The 12,597-nt window shown below is 31.5% G+C and overlaps 1 protein-coding gene across 1 annotated transcript; it reads right to left on the bottom strand.

Moving 5' to 3' along the window:
* Positions 1-1,727: 1,727 nt before the first annotated feature.
* CYLC2 (cylicin 2) lies at positions 1,728-12,119 on the bottom strand. Its single transcript, XM_077966563.1, has 6 exons — positions 12,103-12,119; positions 5,872-5,912; positions 4,222-4,343; positions 2,624-2,780; positions 2,249-2,506; positions 1,728-2,164 (listed from the first exon to the last, which is right to left on the bottom strand). Exons 1-6 carry the CDS (start codon positions 12,117-12,119, stop codon positions 1,728-1,730), a joined length of 1,032 nt encoding a protein of 343 aa, XP_077822689.1.
* Between the last annotated feature and the right edge of the window lie 478 nt (positions 12,120-12,597).

Raw genomic sequence — 12,597 nt, forward strand, 5'->3', positions numbered from 1 at the left:
GCTTTATGTTGCATCCATAGTTTATGTCAGGAAGAATAAAGAGAAGAGAAAATCATTTAGCAAGTTCTGCAACAACATTGAGTGTATTTAAGAAAATGTTAAATCAGAATAAATGAATTGTCATTAATTGAGAAGTTCAAGGATATTGTATTTTGCTTAACATTGCTTTTTATTTTTCCTCAAATCAATAGGACTTACGGGTCACAACAGAGTTTAATAATATAGTTTTAAAGACAGCAAGTTAATTGTTTCTACATCTAAATTAATATTATGTATATATTCTTACTCTGTTACACTCTGTTAAATTCTGGTTAATTTAGTTTTGTGAAGTATTTAGCTATTTATCAAGTAGCTCTTTCATATGCCTCATTTAAATTTGTTCTTGTCAGTAATAGACAATTTTGATTTTCATCCTTCTTTCAGTCAAAATAAATTGGTTGCTATTTTCTGTTTTAAAACTTTGGATGCTTAATTGGTAATAATATCATCTATCATAAGCTAGTAACCTCTCTCTAATGAGAGACTTCCTTAACCTTTCCATGGACACTTTTTAAAGCTTTATTTATTTGGTTGTCTCTCCATGTTTTTCGAATATTTCTTAAAATGAGAAAGTCCAAACTTCATAAAATTCTAAAAGAAATGTAATCAGAAAACTACAGAGATAATATAAGAATACTGTCAATTTGAACCTTTACATTGGTTTGATTTTTATTATTTCAAATTTATTTATTTTAATTTGATCAGTAAAAGCATATTTATCATGTACAAAATGATGTCATGAAGCGTGTATACATTGTGGAATCCTGAAATCTTGCTAATTGACATAAGCATCATCTCACATGGTTATCATTTATGCAATGAAAGCACAACGTTCGTTCTCTTAGCATTTTTCAAGAATACGATATATTGTCATTAACTATAGTCACCATGCTGTACAATAGATCTTTTGAACTTATTCCTCTTATCTAGTTATAATTTGGTTCAATTATTATTATGTCTCCTATGTACGCACAAAAATGAAAAAGACAAGAATTAATTCAATCTGGCTTAAAATAAAAGAAAACTGACTTACCAAGTGTGTTTCTTTTGGGTTGGAAGTGGGACATCCAAGAACCATAAACATGATTGTGGTTGTTTAAACTTCAGGAAGAAAGATGTAGGCTCATCAGGCGGTAATACATTTTTTTTCTTTTCTTTTACTTTTTTTTTTTTTTTTTCAAAGGAATGCTACATTTACTTGAGAGCAGACTTTCTATAAGCTGTTTAACTTCATTTCTTGGCTCCTATATTTCTTTAAATCTGTGGATGCAGCTTGAGATTATTTTAAATTTATAGATACAACATCTGTCTCCTTGGATTTTTTAAGCCTTCATTAAACTGTGTGTGTGTCTTCATAGATTTAATGTCATTATCTTCAACATCCTTATCTGAATATTCTTTAAATCTTTCTAGAGATCATTCATTGAATTCTTCATATCCCCAAATTTGAGTAAGTATATTCTTCAAGTCTTTCAATGGATACCCCCTTAATTTTTCTTGACATCTTTCTTATACATTTTTATAAATCTCTTCTGAGTTCTCCTTTGTATTCCTCTTTACTACCTTTTAAAAATTATTTAATTCTTTGAACCCTCTTGGTTTCTCACAAATTCAGTTGCAGACTACCACTATTGTTTCGTCAGATATGCTTTTGAATTATTCTTGCAGTGTGAATTCTAATCCAAGTTCTACTTGCCCTTCTTCTTTGCATCCTTCTTTGCATCCTTCTTTTCATCTTTCTTTGCATCCTTCTTTGCATCTTTCTTTTCATCCTTCTTTGACTCAGCAGATTCTTTGTTAGTAACTTTCTTGGCATCTTTCTTGGCATCCTTCTTAGACTCTTTCTTGACATCATCCTTTGAGTCACTGTCCGTACTACTGGGCTTCTTATCTTTCTTACCTTTTTTACTCTCCTTTGCATCTTTCTTGGAATCCTTCTTGGCCTCCTTTGATTCATCACCTTTGTTTGCATCTTTTTTTCCGTCCTCATCCTTTTTTTCATCTGCTTTTACGGCTTCTAATTCTGTGCCTGAATCCTTGCCCTTCTTTGAATCCTTTTTGCCTTTTTTGCTATCTTTCTTTGTACCTCCTTTTTCATCTTCAGATTCTGTTGCTGAGTCTTTGCCTTTCTTTGAATCCTTTTTATCTTTTGTGCTATCTTTCTTTGCACTTCCTTTTTCATCTTCAGATTCTGTTGCTGAGTCTTTGCCTTTCTTTGAATCCTTTTTATCTTTTTTGTCATCTTTCTTTGCACCTCCTTTTTCATCTTCAGATTCTGTAGCTGAGTCTTTGCCCTTCTCTGCAGCCTTTTTACCCTTTTTGCTATCTTTCTTTGCAACTAGCTTTTCATCTTTTCCTTTCTCTTCATCCTTGCCTTCCTTTGAATCTTTTTTCCCTTGTTTTAATTCTGATTCAGAATCTGTTGTGCCCTTCTGTGTTGTCTTGTCTTCACCTTTTTTACCAATCTCTGGGGAAAAATATTTAAATATTTCTTAAAATGAGAAAATCCAAACTTGATAAAATTCTAATAGAAACCTAATCAGAAAATTACAGAGATAATACAAAAACAGTAAGTTCTCTCCACCTGCGGCTTTAGAATCCACCTTGGCAGCATGAGTTGGTTTGAGAGGCTGCCTCCTGGCAGCTAAATAAACGGATGGTCTCTCAGAAATTCTCATTAAAGAACGGTACATCCATAATGGTTGTCTATGACCTCCTCTAAATTTTTCTTCATCAATTATCTGAAAGATTGGTTACAATAATGATGAACAACTTGTGGGTGAATAACACAGTTTTTATTAGCATATCCCAAATATATTTTAACTTCAACCGTAAAAAGATTTTAGCTTTTGTTAAAAAATGGGGAAGTTTGAGATTTCATCCTTTATTTTATTTTTTTAAAAATTTTCATCCCTTTTTTAAACTAGTGAATAATCATGCCTCATTTGGAGCTTACTTTCAGATTATAGGATCTTCATAGTTCCCTCAGGATTTTAGGTTCTAATTGGTAGACTCATGGTGTATCTTCACAATCATAGGAGGCTTTTTAAACTCTATGTTCTTGAGAATTCTTGGAATATCTTGCCCACCTTCTATTTCCAGGTATATCAGAAACTATTCTCTAATATCTAATAGTTTCAGGTTGAGACATATGTTAGTCTGTTTTTATTTTCAGAGTCTCTGGAATTTAGAATGCTACTCATGGATGAAGATAAAAGCCTGAAACTCCTATTGCTTGGCAGACACAAATTGAGTATCATCAGATTGGTAACTGAAATAATGAACTCTATAACAGGGAATATTAATTTGAGAGAAATTGTGCATTTTGTTTTCAGCTTTGAATTAAATATGTACAAAACTCAATGGCAAAAATAGCTAATCTTTGTACCAATATTAACAAAAATGGGAAAAAAATAAACTCAGGAAAAAATGAACAAGAACTTTGTTCACAATTAATGGGTTACGTTTTTAAAAATAAGCAAGTTAATGATACATTTATTTTGTGAAAACTTTTCTTTGAACATATGCAAATCCCATGTTGACTCCAGAAACATTGGGAAATATTTATTTTCCAGTACTCTGAATCCTGAATTCCATATTATGTAACTGAGGAAGCATTAAAGGTATAATGTAATCCCATGACTCAAATGAGGGGTTTCTCCAGCTGTAGAACATTTCCTGAATGTTCATACTAACTCTAATATCAGTAACTCCATATTTTTGTGCTTCTTGGAAACAATTTTTATAATATGGGGTTGCTGAAAAAGTAGTTAATGTGAAATAAAGGGGGCAACTGTATACAGTAAAATGCAAATAAAACATATCTACTTTCTTTAAGTGGTAGATGTTGAATCACCTCTAACTGTGCTGTTCAATAGGGCATTTCATAGCCACATGTGAATTTACTTTAATTCAATGTGATTTAAATGTAAAATTCAATTCCTTAGTTGCACTAGCCTCATTTCAAGTATTTAACAGCCTCATTGGACTCAGAGATAAATATTCCCATCATTGCAGAAACTTGTTGGTCAGCTTTGAACTATAACACATACAACTATACATGATTTCACAAGCTTACTACTCAGTGATTACTTAAGACTAATTATAATTACTTACTGTGGTTATAATTATTGCTAAGTTATTACTTATTACCGATAATTATATAATCTTTCCAATGCTTACAGGAACCGTATTGTCCCGTATTTGAGAAGGTTTTGATCTCCTTTTGGTTCCTGGCCGTTGTGGTTTGGGAAATAACAGGGCAAAGTGTTGCTGATTCCATGATTTTTTGCTTAATTCACTGACTAAAATAAGGAAGACAAAACACACATTTTGGAGTGAATAGAATTTCATCAGAGCTGAAATGGCATTACGTGCAACATATATCATGTAAATGAATAAACAAGTGATTCAAATTATGACTTCATTTGTTTGGTAATGTTTGCAATTTTCTGTTATCAATATGAGGAAATAAACATTGATTTTTCTATTTTGAGCAGTTTCACAGATAACTGTGCTAGGTAGTCATTGCAAAACTAACATAGCTATAATATAAATGGAAAGATTCAGTTTTACTGCTTCCTTTTAAATCTGTCTCTTCCAGTCCAGGTATTTGCTTTATGCTTTTCGTTAGCATACAATTTTATTAATAACAGAAAATAAGTTAACTGCTTCTGTAGCTCCCACAGTACTTAGCACAATGGCGGCATAAATATTCAGTAAGTATATGATTTAATCTAAGTGCTAAGGCTTAAGATCTCCTTAATTAGTAATAATTTTCCAAAGTACAGGAGTAAATGCGGCCGGGCATGGTGGCTCACGCCTGTAATCCCAGCACGTTGGGAGGTTGAGGCGGGCGGATCACGAGGTCAGGAGACCGAGACCATCCTGGCTAACACGGTGAAACCCCATCTCCACTAAAAATACAAAAAATTAGCTGCGTGGTGGCGGGCGCCTGTAGTCCCAAACTACTAGGGAGGCTGAGGCAGGAGAATGGCATGAACCTGGGAGGCAGAGCTTGCAGTGACCCGAGATCACGCCACTGTGCTCCAGCCTGGGCGACAGAGCAAGACTCCGTGTCCAGAAAAAAAAAAAAAAAAAAATAGAGTAAATTCTATACACCCAAGAATGACATTTTATAGGTAATATATTTTGTAATGGAAATTGACAAAAAGTCTACAGAATGGTGACTGGGTGGGTGAAGTAATCTGGAAACTATAATAGAAATGATTAAAGATATTTAATTTACCAATGAGACCAAGGAGAGATTTCAGCATTGTATTTAGATACATGCAGCATTAATGTGTGGAAATAATAGACATTTCTATGAGTTTTCTAAAAATCGGATCAATGGGAAAAATGTACAGAAGAAAATTATATTTAAACTCAGTATCTGAGGGGAAAGTACTTGATATTTGAAGTTATTCAAAATCAAATGCCTTTGTCTTGTCTAGTAACGAAATTTGGCGCCAATTATAAGCTGGATATAATCTATCAGGAATGTTGTAGAAGAAATTCCTGACTTAGAGGAAATTTCTAAATAACAAGAAGTTATTTATCCAATTTCTACATTGCTTTTCAACTGTAAGATTATCTGATTGTATGAATTCTAACATGTAACTATTTCCGGCTTTCATATACTGACCATATTTACTTAAACTTCTTTGGATTCAAAACAAAGCAAAATATATGTAAAAGGTGTTCACTGTGCCTATAAGAAAGGTAATTATCAATTTCATTTCATGGCAATGTTTGCTTCATCACTTTGAATGGAGGATAATACCATAAAATTAAGCACACATGTTTTGCAATACATATTGAATGCTTTCTTACCTGGAATGTAATTATCATATGGCCCAAAGTTTACTCTTTGGCTATTAAAATAAAAAAGAAAGGTTTTAGTTAATTTATATAAAATCACTGTTTTAAATTGTCATTAATATACTTCAGTACTTGCAACCAACAACTAGAGAACTATTTTACAATCTCAGATACCTTTTGTTATATAAGATTACTTCATCTCCAAGATAATAGAGATAAGCAAATGTGTTTTCAAACTACAACAGTACTAAATAATGGTTGGTCAAACAAACTATATATACACATATGGATCACAAATATATGTGTGTATATTTTCAGATGTACACTTTGTTTATATATGTGTGTGTGTGTAAACAAATTGCACATCTGAAAATATACATTTACAAAAAAATACAAAAACACAGTTGAATTATTTTTCCCAGTTCATGCTCCAAATTCTCTTGCAATTGAATTTGAAAAAAGGTATCACTTTGTAAACCCTATGCTTACGTAAAAGCATATCCTCAAAATATTCTCAAAACTTCACCAAATCCAAATGATTAAATGGCATATGTGTGCACCCATGAATTTGTGTGTACATGTGTATATGTCAGTGTGCATAAGGAATTTTATTACTTTTAAAAGAAAATCTGAAAAAAACCATATTGCAAATTGTTTTCCATTTATAGGTTCCCATTTGTTTTATTACTAGCTAAACATGGTTGTTCCCATGAAGGAGTGTTTTACAATCCAATTTTTATTTATTAGTGATGAAGACAAATCCTAAGATCTATTAGAGAAATATTACTTTACATTGTTTCATTATATTTTGGATACAGAGCCATGGTTGGTCATGAGTGAGTTTGAGGCTTATGTGCTCATACACAAACACAGGTGGTGTTTATTTGACAGTGTGTAAAACCTAAGGTTTACGCACAGAAAAGCAGTGTTTTGATACCTTGACTAAAGAATGAAGCTAGCAGCATAAAACGTGGCACATTTTTTCATGCTATAAAATTTTGTATTAGCTGAATAATATTTAATATGTTTTCACCAATAAGTTATCTAGCCTATCATCTTAAACTGAGTACATGCAACTAAATTACTTGCCCCACCATATCTGAATCTCTAAATTCAGATCCAGTCAAAGTACATTTATATACTACTGAAGAAATGTTGATGTCCAACGATGATTATGAACTAACTGCATTATTCCAAAAGCTCTCAAAGAGGAAAGATTTCAAGTTCATGAAACATTTCTAAAACTGAGATTTTCAAAACAGTACATTAAAATGATCTGTTAATTTCTTCTTTAATTTCTAGGACATATTCTTTAATCACCCAGCAATTGAATTTGAAATCAATAATAAAATTATCTAGAAAATATATAAACATTTGAAAAATAAACAGCTCCTTTTAAAGAATCAGTGGTCCATAAGGACCACAATGAAAACCTATTTAAAAAGAAGCAACTTAACAATAAGATAATATATGAAAATTATAGAATACTGCTTAAAAGTTCATAGATAATAACTTACAGTTTTAATATATTATAAAAAATGTTTAAAATCAATGTTTTAAATCTCTCCATTGAAACTAGGAAAATAGTATAAGAAAAGAAGTAGAGGAGGACTAAGTATGTTCCAACTCATTTTTGAGGCTAATATAAATAACCCAAATCCTTTTGAGGTCAATACTAAAAATGAATATTACAGATGAATATCCCTCATTAATATGGGCACATAATTTCTTAAAATTTAAAAAATCATACTGACAAACATATAAAATTGCTAATACATCATGATCATCTGGTTTACTTTCCAGAATATGAGGTCGGTTTAACCTAAAATCAACCAATGCAATCATTCCAATTGACAAAATAAGTAAAAAAAAAAAAAATCACCTGATCATTTCAGTATGTGCAGAATAATTTTTGAAAGAAAGTAGTTATATGCATTCATAATTTAAAATTCTGAGAAAACTAGCAGTAGAGAACATAGTCCACAGATGGATAGAATACATCTAGATAATGCCTATTTTTAAAATCAAACTTAATGGAGGAATATTGACTGTCTTTCCTTAAAAATCAAAAATAAGGCAAAGATAAAGCTACTATATATATTCATTTAAATCCAGATTGTATTTTGTTTCATAAAATAATGAAAGCACTAAAATTGAAAAGGAAGAAGTGAAATTGTCTTTAATTTTAGGGGACACAATTGGGTAAATATGATATCCAGTGGCATCTATAATAATCATTGTTAAAGCTGCCAATCAAATGTAATAAGTTTATATGATACAGAGTTTAATGAATTATACTTGTTTAATGATTATATGATAAATAGTTTAAATGAAGTATATTTCTATATACCAGGAAAATTAGATAAAATTCAGGAAAATTAATTAAAACTTGAAATAACACAAAAGCAAATTATACAGAAACAAGTTATTAAAATACATATAAAAGCTGCATAAGTGAACTAAAACTTTTCCTCTAGGAAATAAAGAAAAGGAGGAAAACAAAAGTAAAAGTCCACAGAAAGACAAAGACAAAAATGTTCATAGCAATTTTATTCACAATACCCTCAAACTAAAAGGTGTCCATCAATGAAGGAATGGATAAACTAAGTGTGCTATATAAATGTAATGGAATACTTCTCAGCAATCTAAAGGGATCAATTACTTATATGTGCAATATGGAAACTTTAATGAATACAAAGAAATATTATATTGAAAGAAAAAGTCCAGAAATACCAGCACATACACAGTACAATTTTATTTTATTCATTTCAAAAATAAGCAAGACTCTATGTGGTACTGGACGGCCATTGGTTGGAGAAAAGCAAGTTGGATTGACTGGAATCCGTCATAATGTATCTTTTTTGTGTGATCAATGTTTTCTATATATTTCTTAGTGTTTATGAGTTTAGAATTAGTGACAGTTCAATAAATTTTAACCTCTTGCATTTTTAGTGAGATTCATTTATAAGAACCAAAACAGCAATAAACCAAATACTCTTGCCCCTACTCACTATGTAAATGTGTGTGATAAGCAATTAGAGCAATTTGATCTTCTGGATTTGATAGCATTTTCCCACTCTTTCTTTAAGTCTGGCTGTGCTGGTGAGAGCATCTCTTTCCTTCCGTCTCTGGTATAGTCAAGTAATTATCTAGGTCAGGGTGCATTTGCATTCAATTTTTGACATTCTTATTGAAAAACCCCAACAGACTGTCATATTAAAAAATAAACTGTTAGTGTATCCCTTATTTTATTTTTCATTTTGAGATATTTTATATGAATGTAAATGTATTTTCACAATTTTAAATTAAATCCCTAAGATCTAATTTAATGACTTAACCTACGAAGAGGGAAAAATGTGATTATTAAGTCAAAAGGTTATTGCTGTTGTTTAATAGGACTAATGCTTAAATTAAAGTGTCTGGATGTATACAAGGAAACATAGTAATTAGTGCCTCATATTTACCAAGATTAAATGGAATGTAGAAACTAAAATTCCACCTTCATTTCAAGCTTATATATTCAATCGCTTCAAAATCATTTTCAGTAACTGCGTGTTCTGAGGTAAAGAAGGTTTCCCATTGTCAACCATGTAGAATATAATGTATTTGCAACTTAGAAAACTAGGATTATGTTTTCTTAAATAAAAAGTAGAGATGCAAGAGACATGGGGGACTTTATTTCTTAAGAGAAAAATCTATTTCTGTTCTATCAGTATAAAAAAGGGTTTTTTAATAAAAGGGGTAAACATTTAACTAAGTTTATTTTTCTGAGTATTTTTCCTTTTAGTCTGAATTACATTTTAATCTAAATACAAAATACACCCATCTTTACTCTTGCCTGTAACTGTATCTCTGCTTAGATGTGTTTTTAAAATGCATAGTGGATTCAAAGTCAAAGTATTTAAAAGTTATATCTCCCCCAGTTACATGTGAGTTGTTCATAGACCTCCTGTTTGTATGCATATTGCCAGATATCTTGCCAGTAGACTAGATTTTTGGAATCTGCATCAGCTGCAGGCAAAAGGAGACCATAAAAGACATGGTAGAAAGCTTTCCAGGAACTGACTGCAGCCTGAGCCACTCTTGTATTTGCTAGAGGAGTCTCTGTGTAAAGGCAAGGTCAACTGCCCCAGGATTATTGTCTTGCTGAGGAATGGCTCTGTGTGTAGTAAAATTCTCTATCATTCTCTAGCATTTTCTGAAGCAGTATTTCTTAGCATGGGTTTATTTGAACTCCTCACCCAGAGAACATTGTGCAATATCTGAAGACATTTTAGTTGTCACAGTTGTCTGTTTGTATGTGTGTGTGATGATACTGGCATCTAGTTGGTAGAGACCAAGGATACTGGTAAACATATTATAATGTATCTTACTATGGACAGAATGCTGGATCTCCCCTACCCCCAGGACCCTCTAATCCTCTATTCCAACAAAAAGTGTTCTAGACTACAATGTGAGTAGTGCCAAGATTGATAAACCCTTCTCTACATCAAGGTGAATCTCTAGACCCGGATAGGAAGAGATGAGTTTAGTAATGCTACTCAATAGAGAGAAAAATGTAAAATACGCATTAGATATGAGATCAGGAAGCTAATATTGGAATTTTAACTGTTCATATTTTTAGATACCCTATCTCACATCAAATATTTGTGATATCCTCTCCTACTTGTTTCAGAAATCTTAGTTCTATTCAACTTTAGAAACGGGCTGAGTTGACTAACACAACCTAAATTTGAGGCCAAGGCTAGAAGAGATGAAACTGTTAAATGGTGTAGCTCAGGTATGGATAGAGCAAAGGTATTAGAGAAGGAATAAGTGGGAAGGGAAAAACTGAGTTCAAACAGAAAAATTTTCTTTATCAGATACAAGTTGATAGCCATAGGCACAGAAATGTTAAGTCCAAAACTAAGGCTCTGCCATTCTTAGAAGAATTTAGTGAAAAGACAAATGGAGCTGAAAATTAATTTTCTGCATCTTAAATTTTGTGTGTTAAATGAATTGGGAGCTGTCACTTGAACCCAAAGAAACATGCTAATTTGTTATTAAGATTTTTTATGTGTGCTTTTGTGGTTAATGGTGATGCCATTTGATTATGAATTCTATCAGTTTCCTTCTACAGAAACAAGAATGTTTTGGGATTACACTAGAATAACAGGATAAAAAATAGCCATAAGACCAAAAAGAGGTTTTTAACCATTGTGGTCAAGTTCTCTGAAAGCTATTTGATGCTCATGATAACAATAATAGCATAGACATTTTACAGTGCTTATATATTTTAAAGTAATTAAAATACAGTGTATATTTTAAAGTAATTAAAATATAGTGTAATTCTGCCATATTAGGTGAACACAGATTACTGCATAGTAGGCATCAAGTTACTCAGCTTCTAAAGTAATCATGACAAATGCATTTAAACCTTTACCAAAAATTATACTTTAATGATTGTTTTATACAAAGTAGGCACCAGCATCTATAGAAAGCCAATTTATTTTCAAAATTCATGTTTTATCTTTCCTTTAACAATACTGCTAAATGAAGGCCCACCCATACTTTATATTGCAAAACTCCATTCCTTCACCTTTGTTGCATGTCCTCTGTAAAAAGGTTTACAGAATTGAAATGTGTTCTTTACCTACCTTATTTTGACACAGAATAAATTAAGCGTAAGTAAGCTACTGTCATATAATTTACTTCTCATGTCTGGATTATCTGCTTTACATTACAAAACACTTTCACATATTCAATATTTTGTAAGAGGGATACAATTAGTATTCAGCTGGTCGTATTTGGATAGAGCTGTCCCATTTTTAGTAAAGGTTAATACTGTGATATATGCCTCCTCTAAAATTCAGTCACATTCCTCAGTCACTATTATATACACAAAAATTATTCACAGAAATTTCCAAGGGGTTCCCTGACTGAAAATCATGAATTATTTTATTTTATATCACCCAAAATGCAATGTGACCAAAAAATCAAGTAAGACTAACAGTAAAAAACAAACAAAAAAGACTTATTCAAAGCCAGGTATCTATTTTACTGAAATGCATGCACTAACGATATCTTAAATTAAAAAAAAAAAAAATCTGTTATGTCGCTTGAGAATCTTTGTCTGCTTAAACACATTATCTTTTGCTTATGAATGGCACAATAATAATATAATTAACATCTCTTCACACTGAATAAATTAAATGTAAAGCTAACGAGTATTTCAGTTATTTTAAAACATAAAATGTGACTTACAATCTTGGGAGAGACATTTTCCCCACCTATGACTTGCCAGGACTTAAGTATTGTAAGTTCAGACTGGTGATGTTGAAAGGTGACATCATAAAGAAGCCAAGAGCACTTGGAATTAAAGGGGTAAAACAAAAGGAGACACCTGTGTTTTATGTTCTCTAAAATTCTAAGATTAATATTTACTTTCACTTATTATTACTGACTAAATCTAGCTGGGGTTTTAAAAGTAATCAATTGATTTTACACTTTAATAAAATATTTGTTTTATTTTTTTTCATGTAGTTGTAACTTATTGACTGATAGGGAAAACAGGTAAGTCTAAACATTTATCTGTGAGAATCAGCTGCAGTCCTGAATTCCGTTTCATTCCTGTAACTTTTGTTATATCATTTGCAAAACTTTACATGTCTTTCTCTCATTTTAAACTTATTGTTTGCTCATACACAAAATATTTTAAACAAAGCTATATGCTTTTTTAAACTTATGAACATATTGATA

Source organism: Macaca mulatta, chromosome 15 (genome assembly GCF_049350105.2).
Source record: "Macaca mulatta isolate MMU2019108-1 chromosome 15, T2T-MMU8v2.0, whole genome shotgun sequence".
Lineage (NCBI taxonomy): Eukaryota > Metazoa > Chordata > Mammalia > Primates > Cercopithecidae > Macaca > Macaca mulatta.

What these genes read in the sequence shown, in the direction of transcription:
- CYLC2 (XM_077966563.1), bottom strand. An exon ending in ATATGATAATTACATTCCAG is followed by an intron (nt 4,344 to 5,871) that starts GTAAGAAAGCAT and finishes TCCTTATTTTAG; the next exon opens with TCAGTGAATTAAGCAAAAAA. An exon ending in TAAAAAGGATTCAAAGAAAG is followed by an intron (nt 2,165 to 2,248) that starts GCAAAGACTCAG and finishes ATTCAAAGAAAG; the next exon opens with GCAAAGACTCAGCAACAGAA.